We start from the raw sequence: 17,230 nt of genomic DNA on the forward strand, positions 1-17,230 counted from the left end.
ATGCTTAATGTGATAGCCGGGTGGAATTTTACTTTGATTTATTGAAAAGAAACACATTAATAAGCAGCCATTTAATTACTATTCATGAAACCTAGTGGTTAAACATCAAATTATTTTTCTCCTACATTTCTCTGTAAGCTAATCAAGATTTTAGACACAATATTTTAGAAACAATATGGAAAAGCACACTGTACAAAACTAATGATAACTTAGATTTAAACAACAGGTTCAAAATGTCAAAAAAAAAAAAAAGAAATCAGAGCATGAGAAAAGACTAAGTATCTGTATATCACGAAACAAATTTGGACCTATTTCGATAGATTTGTTATTCACAGATTTGGCTCAAATAGTGCACATTATGATTATCAGAAGATGATCAGATCCTACTGACCTGGGAAGGACAACAGAGTTATATTGCTTAGTAGGATTTTATTATCTGTCTCATTAAAGCTGTTGGCCATCTAAATTTATTATTTGTGCAACATTTGGGTAGAAAAACACATGATGTTAGTATGCCCTCATGTGGCTGGAGACTAGTAGGTAAGATTGTCAGGAAAGGCCTAAAAAGAAAGAAGGCCCCAGCTGGTTAGATTATCAATTAATTGAATACTTACTGCAACAAGATGGAGGGTCGCCTCTCCTATTTTTAAAGTTATTCTAAGTGAGAGGATTCACAGTTGCTCCTATAGTTCTTACAAATATCTTATTTTTAGTAGTTGACTCATGTTAACCAGCTCATCCACTGCTGATTCTGAAGTGATGTCAGAGAGGAAAAACCTATGTCCACACACAAAATTTATTTTTCCTCACATATTGTTTGACTAAGTCAAGCCTGAATGATTCTGTGCAAATATTTGAAAATATATTTCGTGATTAAATAAGATAATGGATCAAGTAAAAAACAAAAACAAAAAAAACCCGTGTTAGGACAGGCCCACAGCCTGAAGAACTAGTTTACCAATTTGTAGGATACACTTGAAGACTGGTGTTGGTTTATAAATTCTGTTAATCAATAGGATATGGGATATCTATAATGTATGTGGTAGATTTCCTAGAATTTGAAAACCCTTTTCTATAGAGCTTCTTTTTAGAGTCACCAACTTTAATATTTGATTCAAGGGTATTACCAATTAATACTCTTCTTGAATTAACTCTGTAGTCACTAGTCCCAAGGTGCAAAGACTTATCTGTTCACCAGTTCATGCTTCTGGAAAAACTCTGCAAGGATTAATTGTTGGTGACCCCATTAGATGGAAGCCTGCCCCAGATCTCTGAGGTACTGTAGTGTGTCCACATTTGGGCACATTTTAGAAGTGAAAGAGTTGGGAGTGTTACAAATCTAAGGCATGAGGATTTGAGAACATTCTGAGTGAGGAAGAGAGACCTCAAATAACAGAAAAGGAAAATATCAGTATAATAACATTTGAACTTTGACAAAGGCTAAGACTGCCTCTTTGAGACACTAGCAAAGCAACAACACTAACTGTGCAGTTGGAATATTGAATTCTAACCAACTTTAACATTGCTGGTCTCAGTACAAGTTTCTTCTGGGTAAAGCCAGAGGATTTTTCCAGATTTCCCAGATTTTCCATTTGTTACTCTAATTAGTTCAAAATACTGTGCTTCTACGCCAACCTTTTTAATTAAAAACTTAAAAAGTAAAATCACAAATAGATGCAATTTTAAGGAGGGTGATCATTTAAGAAATGATGCAAACATCTATTTTCTCTACTAAAAATTTCTCTTTTTAATGAAAATGCATTGTTTAGCATAACAACAATTTGTGATTGTGAAGAAATGTTTAAAATTCCAAGCATAGGGTAGGAAGGAATTTAAGGGTTCCCCCCCTCCCATAATCCAAACTGACCTCTAATTTTAGTTTGGTCATTTAACATATTTTTAAAATTTCTCACAGAATGGTATTTTACATTTCTACTTGCCATTTTTTTTTGCACAGATTGAAATGAGTTATGTATTTGTAAAAGATAAAATGAACCATTTCTGACCCCATGCTTTACACCAAAAAGAGAAATCCAAAGGGTAAGACAGAGTCAAAATCCAAATAATAATAGTAACATTTCACAAAACATCTTGCTCATTTACTGGAAATTCTCTTCACACTGGTAGAGAAAAGCAGGCTAAAGGAGAATGGGAGAAAATAAAAAGATAAAGCAATAGATGAAATGATAGCATTTGCAATCTTAATGTAAAATCTCTTAACATTGAATATCTCCTAGCACATTATTGGTTTTAGTCATATAGATATTGGTTCAACCAGAAAAATTTATTAAATTCTCACGCTAAATGTTTGCTCTTTTTTTTGTCCTTGCTATCTTAGGCTCCTTAAAAATTTATATTCTGCAAAGAAATTTCCAATAATTTTTCTTACTATGAAATTTTTGTAGGAATGTATTTGTTGAAAACTCCTTTATGGTTTTGAAAATAAAGCCACAGACACTCCAGTCAAGGCTACTTATGGAATAGTGATAATTCTTAAGTGTTTAGAATGGAAATGTTACAGAACCGTGAAGTGAAGAAGTGACATTGAGACAAAACTACCTGAATTCATCAGATTGGCAAATGGGTTAATTTACCTTTTCCTCATCTAGCTTGTAAAAACCTAATTAGCTCTCTTTTCAGGGTAGTTAGAAATCTCATGCATTGACCTACTATTCTGACCTGTGTATCATCTTTTTCCCATGGTAGAAGGCAAACAGTATTAAGACCTGCTTGAAAAGTATATGTTATAAATGTTACACACTTCAAGAAAGGAAGAAGTCATCTTTTTTTTGCAAATCATATGATTTGGTTTGTAAGGCACCAGATTAGGTTTTAAAAAAACAGGCTTGACCATTAGCATACTGTATAGCATTTAGAATGAACCTTACAGTACTGAAAAGCTCAATGTTTCTCTTCCACAAAATCTCCTAATTACTCACTCTTACTTCCTACTTCTTATTCATAAAAGCAAAACATACTAGTGTTAAGAAACTGAATTATTTTCCTCTCTGTGGCTTAAAATTGTAATCAATTGTAATAATGCTCCATGCCACTCTGGAGCAAAATGTGAGAATAAGTACTCCATTAAGGACTGTTGTTCAGCCTGAACAGCCTTATGCTATATATTTGACCATACACGGTCCCATTTTTAACTAGGCTGAAACAAAATGATATTGTGTTAAAATCTTCAATTCTAAGGTAAAATTCAGCATTGATCACTTTTTTCAAAGGAAAACATGACAGATAAAATTACGTGCATTTCTTTTGCATATAAAATTTCCTATCAACAAGTACATGTAGAGTGAACATTTCATTAGCAGCTTACTGAATAGGAGTAATGGGCCAATAATAAATAGTCTTTATAGTACAGGCACAATTACATATCAGTGAAAACAAATGCCTCTCAAATTCTAGCCAATGAAAATAATATGGGATACTTAGCATTTTTTTCATTGTTCTATGATTAAAAATAGACCACAATACAGAAATTTACTACCAAGAAAATTCAGTGTCAGTGATATGTACTGATAGAGCTTTACCAAAATGTATATTTTCAGACCTAAGGACATCAGACATCAAAGACACCCCCATCCTCACTGTGCCAAAGAAACTGAAACATCCAGAGAGAGCTGATAATATGTTAAAATTTTTATATGAAAACTTTTTGTTTTATAACACTAGTTATATTTCTAGATAAGTTAATATTATTAAAACTAAACACATCACACAGCACCTTTCCTTTTATATCTTGAAAAGTGTACAAGAACAAGAGTGGAAGAAAAAAGGGCTGATTAGAAAAGCCCACAGTCTTTTAGATTCTCTTTGATAATTATGTCTGTAACTGCATCAAACACGAACTTGACATTTTGGGTATCTGTAGCACAGGTCATGTGGGAATAAATTTCCTTATCTTCTTTTTTTAAATTCAGGTCTAGAAACTGGTTTTTGATGTAGTTCCCTGCATCTTCAAATGTATTTGGTCCTTGTTACAAAAAGAAATAAAGAAACGTTAATTACATTTAAAAATGAATGAAGTTAGAAATAATATCAGTAGGTTTTAGCATTTTACTTTGTGTGCTACTATTTGATATACTCACTATTGAAAAATCAAGATGGCAATGGTCACTTATCAGGGATTTATGCAATGTTACGTTGCTGGGAACTATGCTTACCCAGCTGGGTAGGGACTTCATTTGGCTGAAATGCTCACAATACAGTAAGAATACAAACATACATACATAAATAAGCTAATGAAGCTTATATACATGATAAAGGCTGTGCATGTCTCTGTGTATGTGGGTGTGTGTATGTGCTTTAATATGAACTAAAAGAATAGAAATTGGAGATGAGTAGTCTACAAAATGAGGGTGGTATTTGAGCTGGATCTTGAGGGGTAGCTAGAAGAGAGAAGGAAATAGCATGAGTGAAGGCCAAAAGCAGGAGAATGGCCTGTGTCACTAGACTCGAAAGTAGGGTTGAGCAGCAAGTGTGCACTTTGCAGAATCTAGTTGGAATTGTAGCAAATCAAGTAGAAAGGATGGCATGGGTCAGATTAGAGACTATGTTGCTAATTAAACAAAGGGCTTGAAATGACATATGTACAAGTAGAGACAGCTGTTCTTTTTTTGAAGCTTATTTATTTGAGAGAGAGAATATACAAGCAGCAGGGGCAGAGAGTGAGGGAAATAAAATCCGAAGCAGGCTCCGGCCTTTGAGCTGTCAGCACAGAGCCTGACGCAGGTCTCTAACACACAAACCGTGAGATCATGATTTGAGCCAAAGCTGGATCCTTGCTTCACTGACTGAGCCACCCAGGCACCCCAAGACAGCTATTCTTGACTGATGCTTTAGTAGAACTAAATGGAGAGTCGAAAGGTGGGCTTGGGAATGTTTAGGCTGGAAGCAGAAGACACAATGGATCAATAAAAATACAAATGGTAATAAACACAAGGTAGCCAAAAGTGATCTGTTGGTGGGCTTTATAACAGAATATACTTGGTGGGAACCTAACACACGATAGGGCAATAGCATAAAGATTTTCCAAGGAGATGAGATTTTGTTCCCCACTTTATTGTATCTAGGAGAAAAAATGCCATGAGGGACAATTGTTATAACCATGTAACATGGCTAAAATCCAAAACACTAACAACACCAAATGCTGGCAAAGATGTTGAGCCATAGGAACCCTAATTCATTGCTGGTAGGGATGAGAAATGGTACAGCCACTTGGGAAGGCAGTTGGGCAGTTTCTTATAAAGCTAAACATGGTATTAGCATACAGTCCAGCAAATATGCTTCTAGGTATTTACACAAAAACTTATGTGTGCACAGAATCATGAAGATAGATGTTTATAGCAGCTTTATTCAGAATTGCCAAAAATTGGAAGTAATTCGGGTGTCCTTCTATAGGCGAAAGGTTAAAGAAACTAGTTTCTTTATGGAATGGAATACTATTCAACAATAAAAGGAAATGGACTATCAACCCATGAAAAGTGGTGGAGGGAATTTAAATGTATATTGCGTTTAAAAATGAAAGCGAAAATAGTCTGTCAGAAAATGCCATATATTGTGTGATTGCAGCTATATGCGTTCTGGAAAGGGCACAGCTATAGATAAAAAGATCAGAGGTTGCCACGAGAGAGAAGGGAGGGGAAAAACATAAATTTATAGTGGAACACAGATGATTTTTATGGCAGTGAAACGATTCTGTGTGTTACTGTCATGGTGGATACATGACATGGATTTGGGAGAGCATACAGAACTGAGTAACACAGAGAGCCCCCACTGAAAACTATAGACTTTAGTTATAGTGTATCAATATCTATCAGTCAGTTGTAACAAATACACCACACCAAGGCAAAATGTTAATAATAAGGGAAACCAGAATGTGACCACAGAGGGAGTATATGGAAACTCTGTATTTTCTGTTCATTTTTCCTGTAAACTAAAGACTGCTCTAAGAAATAGTCCATTAGTTAGAAGAAAACATAAAGAGCTTTACTTAGTCTATATTTAGTTTGTAGTATTCAACATGGAATCGTGACTATATTTAATCACATGATAAATGTGTTAACACAGAAATGATAATATTCACAAAGCTAGAGGAAAGATATAAGCAACTGTTTTAGATTAGCATAGTTACTGCGACCGAATACCATGCCTAGTAACATTTGGGTTACCCAAGTATCTCAGTGGTGGAATTGGGCTTCTATTTGTGTTTAAATCATGAAAATTTCCATCTTACATAATATCATTAACAACAGAACATTTAACTATATACGAAAAAAAAAAAAGTTGTCTCTGAGGGAAAAACAACCCACCTATAGACCTGACATTTATAGTCACTGATTAACAGAATCAGCACTAAAATTCTAGGATCTAGGAAAACTGGAAAGAGAAAATGTCACTATTCTCAAAATCATTCAAACTGTCCTTCGGAAAACTTAATTCTGACTTTGAGAAACCACTGCATTATAAGGTTTCATTGGGGAATACGTAAAAAAATGTCAATTTGGAATATATTGTTTATAATGTTTAAGATAATATAATTTTCAATGTTGTTTAATACATAGAGTAGCAACCCTGATCTACCTAACCTCCTGTTTATTGACTAGAGCTTTGCTTTAATGTAGAAGGTTTTCTGTTTATCTGCAAACAGTTTGGATTCTTCCAGTTTGGATCATACACATGATTCAAGCAATTATCATAAGCCTCAACTTCATAGATGCTACCTGTCAAGATGCAGATAGGAAAATAGAGGTCTATGTAAGAATTTAGTGGGGCACCTGGGTGGCTCAGTCAGTTAAGCAACTGACTTCGACTCAGGTCATGATCTCACGGTTTGTGAGTGCTAGCCCCAAGTCAGGTTCTGTGCTGACAGCTCAGAGCCAGGAGCCTGCTTCAGATTCCGTGTCTCCCTTTCTCTCTGCCCTTCCCCCGCTTGCACTCTCTTTCTCACTGTCAAAAAATGAATAAACATTAAAAAACATTTTAAAAAGAATTTAGTATGGCATTAAAGAAAGAAGATCTTACCAGTGTATTCTGGAAAGCAGATACTAAGATGCACTTTGGTTACTTTTTCTTGAAAGAGATCCTTTTTATTGAGAAACAGGACAATGGAGGTGGTTGCAAAGTACTTGTGATTACAGATACTGTTGAATAGGTGAAGGCTTTCATGCATTCTGTTCTGTTCGGTATAAAAGATGAGAATGTGTAGGATTATTATTTGCAAAATATTAACATCGGGTATTATAAGCAAAGCTCTAGAAATAACATCTATGTTTGGAAGGAATTCACTGAGTTGGGGAGTGTGGTAGTAATGTCGGAAAGCACAAATGCTCAGGTGTTTGTTTGTTTGTTTGTTTTACCCTGGCCTTGCTTTCCTTTTAGACTTACCACTTCCTCATCTTCCACTAGGACCATGTCATAGGCACTGAGCGCGGCACAAAATATAATGCATGTAACGCCTTCAAAGCAGTGAATCCATTTCTTTCTCTCAGATCTCTGTCCTCCTACGTCGAACATTCTTTAAAAAAAAAAAAAAAAGAATAGCAAACCTTAGAGATACCTATCAAAAGTTACATTAATATTAACATTTCTAGTTGTAAATGAATGCTCTCCTATCTTTAAAAGATTTTATTTTTATTGATTATAAGATATTTTAATTGGTCAATTTGCAGCTCAAGGACTATGGAAAAAGAAAGTTTATCTTTTTTTCTTTCATTTTTTTGTATTCATGAAAACTAGATAAAAGATACAATAACTCACATACTGGCTTTGGGGGACTGAGGAATTTTAAGCAGCTTATGGTTTTAGTAAGAAATCTATTAGAGTCGAGAAACTTCGATCAAAGGCTATGCATAGTGTGGAAGTGTTGAAGCACTATATTGTACACCCGAAACTAACAGAATGCTGCATGTTAACTGTACCAGAACAATAATTTAAAAAAAAAAGTCTCTGCATAATCTTAAATGAACAGAACCTACAAAAAGATTGGAAGCCACCATAGTTCTGATACTACAATCCCTGTTTCTTCTCTTACCTCTTGCTACATTCATTTGTTCATTCAAACAATGACTGTTTGCATTTTATGTGCTACACACTGTGCGAGGACTACAAACACAGAGATGAATAGATACAGTCACTAGCTTCAAAGAGCTCTCTGTCATGCAGAGAGAAAACCAATATGCTATTATAGTATTATACAATAAATACTCTAATATGCAAGGTAAAATGTGAGCCCAGAGGAAAACTTAAGTCAGCCAGAGTCATCATGGAACCTACTCACAGGAAGTGTTTTAGAATTTGGCCCTCCCCCTGTGTTAGTATTTCGGCAAAAGACATCATTGTTGGACATAGCAACTTGGTAAAGAAACTAGGAGTTTCTATTCTTAAGACCTCCCTTTCCCTTACCCTCCATATAATACACATACAAAATGCAGTTCCCAACTCATCCTCTTCTTTCCAAGTCCCCTTGTCTTTTGCAAGCCACCAACATTTCTTTTTTTTTTTTCTTTTAAGTTTATTTATTTATTTTGAGAGAGAGACAGAGAGAGAGCAAGTACACAGGGGAGGGCCACAGAAAGAATCCCAAGCAGGCTCCATGCTTTCAGTGCAGAGCTTGATGCGGGGCTCAATCCTACCACCATGAGATTATGACATGAGCCAAAATCAAGAGTTAGATGCTTAATTGTCTGAGCCACCCAGGTGCCCCAAGCCACCAAGCTCCCCAACCTCCCCAACTTGCCCAAGTTCCCCAAATTCCACAAGCTCGCCATGCTCACCATAGCCACTGCAAAACTCTGTGATTTGCCACAGGCTTCTTAGCCATGGAACCAAACACAGACTGGTTTGATGACCCTTAAGGCTCTGGCTATTTTGGTTCCTGCTTACTTTTTCCAGCTTAGTTCATACCACTTTCCTCTTTAATCCAGTCCAATCACAAGGCTATTCTTTAAGTGACTTTAGTATAAACCTACTTTTTGCTGCTTCAGGACTACTGCACAGTCACTTTTTTCCTCACATAACTCTGCCTTTTTCGCAACTTGAAGGTCTTACAGTCAGTGTCTCCTTCACAAGGAAGCCTCCTTGGTCATCTATGTAAATGGTCTCTCTTCCTATCCCCATGTAATTTCTGTCGCATCACTTTCTTTGCTTCGTAGTGATTGTCATAATCAGTAATTAATTAGTTTGTTTATTTTTTATGGGTTTAATATCTACCATCTTCTTAATAGAATACCAACCTCAGGGCAGGGACTTAACTATATTAGTGACAACTATATTCCCAGTATCAGGCACTATGTCTGACCTACAGTAGACATGCAATAAATATTTGCCGAACAAATGAATATATTGCATGTTAATGGGATGGAGGGTGGATTTCGATATCAAGTGCAGGTGCAAAAGTCATTAAGGAATGAGAGGACATGGCATGTTTAGGGTAAGCATGTAATTTATATTTTGGGGAACATGAAAACTTAGATAAAGCCATTGAGATATATGGCCTGCTCATTATTCATTTATTCAATAAATATTTATTGATCATGCCAGGCATTAGAGATTCAACCTCAAGAAGCTTCTAATTTGCTGGTGGCAGAGAAGGCAGTAGTGCATGTTGTGTGTTTGTGAACAGACATAGGATATACAGATAGAGAGTGTAGGGGTAATTGGAACTGAAGTAATCAGAAACTGCAGTCATTAAAATTTTAGGATGGGGGGTGGAGGCAAGTGGATGTCTGGGGAAAACATTCGATGTAAAGGCAGCAGAGAAAACAGCAAGAGCAAAGGATCTGAGCAGGCAGGAGTAAGGCTGATGAGTCAGGCCAGAAATAGATGAATGAGGCCTTTTATATCACATGAGAAGATATTTATATTAGAATCAGTGGGGAATGATGTGAGATTTGGGGGCAGGGAATTAAAATTGTTTGTTTGTTTGTTTGTTTGTTGTTATATTCGGTCACTTTGATCTGAGTCCAGAAGATAGATTTGATAAGAAAGAGACTAGAGGCAGAGAAAGGAGTTATGGGGCTTTTGTAATAGCTTAACCGCAAGACATTAATTACTAAGAAACATCCAAGCTGCACAAAGATTACAAAGGCAATAACTATACTTGGGATAATAAATGTCAATCAGCTGACATTACTGAAGATAAAAGTATAATACATTGCCCTTCTTTACTACTGCACACTTCATATATGAACCAGGTAGGGAACAAACATATGGAACTGAAAGTCCTCAAATACACACACACACACACACACACACACACACACACACACACACACCAGTACAAAAAGAGTTCAGTAGTAGATTGAAAGAGAAGATGCTCACAATATTCATGATAGTGCTTAGGAGTTCAGTGGTTATGTGATTTGGAAATTTAAATCCAGTGTCAATAAAGACTGTTACAGGTGCTGGTAATACCAAGCCCTCTGCAGTTTCAGACTTGCAGTATAAATGGAGGAAGAGGACAGCATTTTGACTTCAAGGTTATATTATGAGTAAATCAATCAACAAACTTAATTGTTAAAAACCAGTCAACACTCTTATGGAAGCAAGGATAATAAATACGCATTCAGACATTTAAATCTGTAGTTTTTTTTTGATCTATAAAGTAATCTTAGTCTTTTTTTCAGACTTTGAAAAGTAGTTTTATCTATTGAAATTATAACATGTAGTACAAATGGAAATAGTTGGGATCGTGACTTTGATTTCCTCCATAAATGCTCATATCACCAATTGTAATATCTTAATTTTATTTTTTTTATTTATTTCTTAAAATTTTTTAATGTTTATTTGTTTTTTTGAGACAGAGAGAGACAGAGCATGAATGGGGGAGGGTCAGAGAGAGAGGGAGACACAGAATCCGAAACAGGCTCCAGGCTCCGAGCTGTCGTCACCGAGCCCCACGCAGGGCTCGAATTCACAGACCATGAGATCATGACCTGAGCCGAAGTCAGATGCTCAACTGACTGAGCCACCCAGGCACCCCAGTAATATCTTAATTTTAATGTAACATACCTAATAAGAGTTTATTTGCCAGGCATGTAAGCAATCTATAACAATTTACTCAAATTTTAAAATATAAACTTATAGTTTATACATATACATGTAAATATACATATAGTTTATGTACAACTATTGTTTCTCTTTTTCAGATGAGACATTAAAGCAACTTGCCCAAGGCTTAGTAATTCAACTAATATCTGTAGAGGCTATTATGTACCAGGCACCATGATAGGTTCTGTGGGTATGATAGTGAACCTCATCATGTGTCAGTCTATTTGCTTAGACCAGAGGTCCCCAACTAGTACATACTGTCCACAGTTAGCTTTAAAACTCTTAAGCTCTCACCAGTGGGCCAGAATTACCTTCACTGTACAGTCTATCCTTCCCCTAAGCCAAACAATAGCTCTATGTATTGTCAAACTGGGCAAAAATGTAAAACTCTCCCCTTACCAGGTGTTTTGTTCCATTATTTTAATGGCGATGGTATAGACCTCCGGGGATCTAGCTATTGTGTATATTCTCCACTTGATCACATGAGTATATGATGGATCATATCTGGTAAAGAACTGTGATACTGTGACTGAACAAAGATGCATCAAGTTGTGGGTTTTGGTGCACAGAGGACTGAATATACATCAGAGTTTTAGATTCCTTGTAGGCTTTTCAAACTAAAACAACTCCTTGTATCTCCACCCACTAGATTTTAACATGTAAATATCTCCATAATTCTTGTTTTCTCTTGTGTTCTAGTCCTCTCTCCAGGGTTTGCTTCCATACTGGACATCCTATAATGGAGAACTAACCAATCATGGAATGAGGGCAAAAGTTGCTAGATGAATAGAATGTTTGTGCTAAGACAGCCCAATCTTCAGTTTCCACAGTAGAGATGATACTGCTGCAGGAACCAAATTCCAGGACACCTTGATTAAGTTTTCCCCACTAAATAGGACTTGGATGAGTTAATTAGCATTTGTTTTTGAGCTTCTTTATCTCTGTTTTTATGGCCAACTAAGTAAGCTATCTGTCTGATAATTTCTTTTTTATTTTTTATTTTTTTCAAGTTTATTTATTTAAAGAGAAAGAGAGGGAAGAAGCAGGGTGGGAACAGAGAGAGGGGAGAGAGGGAATCCCAAGCAGACTCCACTCCATTAGTGCAGAGCCTAATGCAGGGCTCAAACTCATGAACCGTGAAATCATTACCTGAGCCGAAATCAAGAGTTGGACCCTTAACGAACTGAGCCACCCACACCTGATAATTTCTTTTTTAAAATCACTTTTATATTTTCAATTAGATTATATTCAAAAGTTACAAATCTGACAGGGTGACTTAGTATAACTGCTCAGATTCCTAGCATGGTGGTCATATATTTTACCTCAAAGAGGGTAATCTCATATTAATAGTTTTGAATAAGAAAAAAAATTGCAGGGAACCCCTTGCAATGAAAACGGTAATAAGAATGATCAAGGTATGAGTATTACCAATTTATGGACTCCTAGGGGAATATAAACTCCCCAGGAAAAGGGAAAAACAGAAATTTCATATACTTCCCATGTATTTCTTTTCTACAATGTAATGATACCAAATGGCTTTCCCCAAAAATAGAATGTTTGCAAAACCTTTGAGATGAGACTCAAAGCAAACCCAGCAATCTCACTGGCTCTCTGCTGACTTTCTCTGATCATTCAGCGTCTTCAAAGCCTACTGTTGATATTAACATCTTTGTGTAAGGGTAGCTCTTCTCTTCAGGTAAATGTATAAAATCAGTGAGGGGTATAAAATGTAGTATGACCCTTAGCCGACAGTTCTTTTAACCTATCATGCAGCCTCCACTAAACACATTTTAATAGGCTTAGCTTTCTCCCAAGGAAGGGAGGACAAAGATCTGCCCTCTGAGTGTTTTGTTATGTTGATAAAAATGACTTTTGAAAGTCTTAGATTGCATGCCAATAACCTACTCATGTTATGACTCACTTGATAAACAGTGGTGTGTGTGTATATATGCATGGGAGCAGGTTGACATTAGAGACAAAGGTCCAGGAAGCATTGGCCATTGCTCTAATGTCATCTGCCATTACAGAATTGAAATGTTCATTAGCAGATCAGACCAACATCTGGAGTTTTGTTTTCATATTGAGTGTACTGGATATAATGTTAGCTCTAAGAAGTTACATTTTGTTTTCCTGCTATTGTAGTCCTTTCTTGTCATACATCTCTCTTCACTTTTAACTCTTTCTCTAAGTTTTAATTTGGGGCTTATTTTAGAGGTGTAAAGCATTACAATCTATTGAAACATTTTCAAGATTACCAAAGTAGAAGCATTTACTTATATATTTCATTGAATAAGTATTCTTCTATATAAAAATATATTTAAGAATGTATATGAGTATATATAAATATATAAGTATATGGGAGTATGGATACATATATATTCCATCATGACCATTCTGTGAAAAACAAAAGTAGAAATCAGAGAAAAACATTCATTTCTGTTGACTGAACACTTGGATTCGTCAAATCTACATAACAATTAATGAGGTAAATATACATGTGATACAGATTGAGTATCCTCAATTCCTTGAGCAGTTAAGGTAACCAGAGCCTTAATGATATTGAATAGAATATGCAGTTCTCATTTTGCATTTTGCATGAAGTTTTTTAATGTATATTTTGGTAATACATATTTTCTTATTAATTCTTATATTTAAGTCAGAATTCTTAAATTAAAAAAAAGTTTTTAAATGCCTGAGTTGTATGATACAACTAAAAATCCACAGGCAAGGCTTTTAGGTGATAGCTGAACATTGATTATTTGTTAAACTACCCATGGTATTAATATAGGGCGAACTGCCAGAGTTTTATATTAAATAGTTGGCTTTACATTAAACAGTTGTGTTTTATAATCTATTTTAAACAGTTCGGAAAGCTATTGAATTTTATGGGTTTGTGTCAAACAGTTGGCTAAATATTTAACCACACAAGATTATTCACAGTTCATATTAGATAGATTATAATGAAATAATCTGTACTTCATAGCAATTAAAAATTATTGCATAATCTACGCTAAAAAAAACACGAAAATCTAACCTGATTTGGAATTTATTTTAAATTATTCTGTTGGTGGAGCTTTTTTAAGATATTTGACCATATAATATTAAACCATCTTAAGATGGCAACATATTAAAGGGCCTGGATAGATCTGTGTCACCACCACACAGCCATCACAAAATAGCCTAACCAAGTCTTTCTCTGGTGCCAAGTTCTCAAAATAGATTAGGACAGATATTTGCAGACAAAAAAGATATGCACAGAGATCATTCTAAATCCCTTCACTGCTTGTATATAAAAAACAGAATCAAAAGGAGTTATAACCATAAAACAGTCAGGGTCTCTAAATGCTCATAATTGTTAATAACATTATATATACTTGCTACAAAATGTGTGCGTGTTTGTTTGGAACTTGATATGCCCACTAGGTAATTCTCTAATTATTGAACAGTATAATTCACAAAGTCATTAAAATATATCACTAGAATAAATTAGACATGTTACATAGCTTATTGTCTTGATAATACTAACCATGAACATACTTGAAACAAATATATAGCTATACATGAGTGATTGCTCTGTGAGATCTAATAGAGAAGGACAAAGCTAATTTGAGATCTAGCAGCTGAGTAGACAATCAGACTCACTCCTAAACTGACTTATGCCCCCACAGAAATAAACAGAGTGCATATGATCAATTTGAAATTTAAGAAAATTATAATGTATCTCATAGATCCACTCAAATATTGTTGAGAATAGTTATGTTGAATTTATAAAACCTAAAACTCTATGTTGTAATAATTGCTGACCTCTCTTCCTCGACTTCCATATAGTTTTATGTCCTCTTAATTCTATTGTTTAATTGTGGAACAAATTAGGGAGAAAGTGGCTTCTCTATCATTGTTGGATAAATCATTATAAATCTGTAAGTTCTTCGTCCTGAGGGATTATTTTATAACAATAAAAGAGCTCACACTTGTGTTTTCCATTTACATAGTACTTTAACATTTGTAAAGATAATTTATTTTACATTTGACTGTTGGAGTTCTGGTTTGATAAGAACTCTAAGGTAATTTCCATTAAATTAGGTGATACAGGAAGATGATACAGTATCTTAACAGACAGAATTTTTCATTTTGATGTTCCTGTTTAAAATTCTAGAGTTCTCCAAACTGAGGGTTGATGGGGGGTGGGAGGGAGGGCAGGGTGGGAGGGAGGGCAGGGTGGGTGATGGGTATTGAGGAGGGAACCTTTTGGGATGAGCACTGGGTGTTGTATGGAAACCAATTTGACAGTAAATTTCATATATTAAAAAAAAATAAAAAATAAAAAAAAAAAAAAATAAAATTCTAGAGTTCTCTAGTTTAGTATGCAAATTAAATCTTTAGTTTTAAATAGTCATAGGATGATTTATGCTATGTGAATTCAAATCAATGCTAATGCAATATATTTTAATACCTGGGCACTTACTGAAATGAAGTTGGAAGGTATCTTATTTTTAGACTTTCTATTTTGAAACACTACCAAATTTTATACTATAAAAGTCTGTGTACTTTTAGATAATCCTATTCAGCACTTCAAAAAAAAAAACCAAGTGATTTAACTGTGGAAATTATTAAGGGATTAATATATCTCAGTTGCGGTGACTAAGCTTAAAAACGTAATTAAATGATTTTAAATATTCCTTAAGAAAAAAGTATAGTTGCCTTTTTTATATTTTGTAGTAAAATTTAAATACTTTCAAAACTTCATTGTTTAAATACTTGTTTTTAAAGAAATTCCCTGCATTTGAGTTATTATCCTTCTCCATTTCCTAACAGAAGATGCCTTTAATAATACACCCTCTTCAGGAAGAAGAAAAACAAAACATTAAAACAAAAGAGATGCAAACCTGTTTGAATGAATGCAAAGAGGTTGTATTTGTGTGGTATAGAAACTGTTACGTCAAAAGAAATCCTAACTTGGTTTCACAATCCAATTCACAAACACCTTCCATTTCAGCATTGATGCTGTCATAGAGAATTAGCAAGTCCTTTTCTTATTCCTTCATAAGCACCTACAATATATGAAAGCAGCATAGGCAATCACCTGTCTATATGACTTACGACAATGCCTCACAAAACACAGAACTACAAAAGAATGGGAAAATGGTACACCAATAGGGGTTTAAAGGTATACTCTGAAGAGGTCTATTATGAGGTAATATATCTTTAAAATAATGTTTTATTTATTAATTGCCTTTTTTAATTTTTAGAGAAATAGGGAGCATGAGCAGGGGAGAGCGGCAGGGGGAGAGAGAGAACCTTAAGCAGGCTCCATGCTCAGCACAGAGCCTGACACAGCGCTTGATCCCACGACCATGGGATCATGACCTGATCAAGAGTAGTGTGCTCAACTGACTGAGCCAGCCAGGTACCCCTAAAATCATTTTTTTAAATATTAATGCAAATGCTGTATTCTATTCAGGATATAATTTTTTAAAATTCTGTGAGTATTATTTGCTACTGAGTGAAATAGATGTTCCAAATAATGGACATGACTTTCTGAGGTTTATGTGTTCATTGGCAATTGTCATGTCCCTGGTTTCAGAAGCACAGATGTGCAAAGGTACTGAGGCTTGCCAACTCAGAGATATCTCACAAACAGGTCCTCTTCTCTCTCTGTAGGGAGTTATGAATGACCAAAAACATTTGAAGAAGCACTTACTCTACAGAAAAAAAGAATGGTTTCTTTTTTTTTTTTCTAATTTGTTTTTTAACGTTTATTTATTTTTGAGGGAGAGAGAGAGTGAATGAGTGGGTTTGGGGCAGAGAGAGAGGGAGACACAGAATCCGAAGCAGGCTCCAGCCTCCAAGCTGTCAGCACAGAGCCTAACGCAGGGCTCGAACTCGTGAAATCATGACCTGAGCCAAAGTCAGATGCTTAACCGACTGAGCCATCCAGGTGACCCTAAAAAAGAATGGTTTCTGTCCCAATTTACCTAACAGCCCACAATGACATGCAGTGCAAGAAGTGTGGTTTTTGAAGTTAGAAAGATGTATGTTCTAATCACATTTCTAACACTTCTATGTATGATATTGAGGAAATCTTTCACCTCATTTTAGCTTTAATTTTTTTCTTTATCCAAAATAAGGACAGCAATACTCAGGTCAACATGTTATAATGAGCATGTAAAAG

The 17,230-nt window shown here is 35.2% G+C and overlaps 1 protein-coding gene across 1 annotated transcript in view; it reads right to left on the reverse strand.

Annotated features, from left to right (window-relative positions):
• Positions 1-3,032: 3,032 nt before the first annotated feature.
• Positions 3,033-17,230, reverse strand: part of GNAT3 (G protein subunit alpha transducin 3) — a 60,316-nt gene continuing 46,118 nt past the window's right edge. Inside the window, exons 6-8 of the mRNA XM_019451298.2 lie at positions 7,396-7,525; positions 7,033-7,186; positions 3,033-3,982 (exon numbers count right to left, since the gene is read on the reverse strand). Of these exons, the coding sequence (XP_019306843.2) occupies positions 3,792-3,982; positions 7,033-7,186; positions 7,396-7,525 (475 nt within the window). The 3' untranslated portion in view covers positions 3,033-3,791. The remainder of the gene's footprint in view (positions 3,983-7,032; positions 7,187-7,395; positions 7,526-17,230) is intronic.

The sequence above is a fragment of the Panthera pardus genome, unplaced genomic scaffold (genome assembly GCF_024362965.1).
Source record: "Panthera pardus isolate Hobbes unplaced genomic scaffold, ASM2436296v1 HiC_scaffold_8, whole genome shotgun sequence".
Taxonomy (NCBI): Eukaryota; Metazoa; Chordata; class Mammalia; order Carnivora; family Felidae; genus Panthera; species Panthera pardus.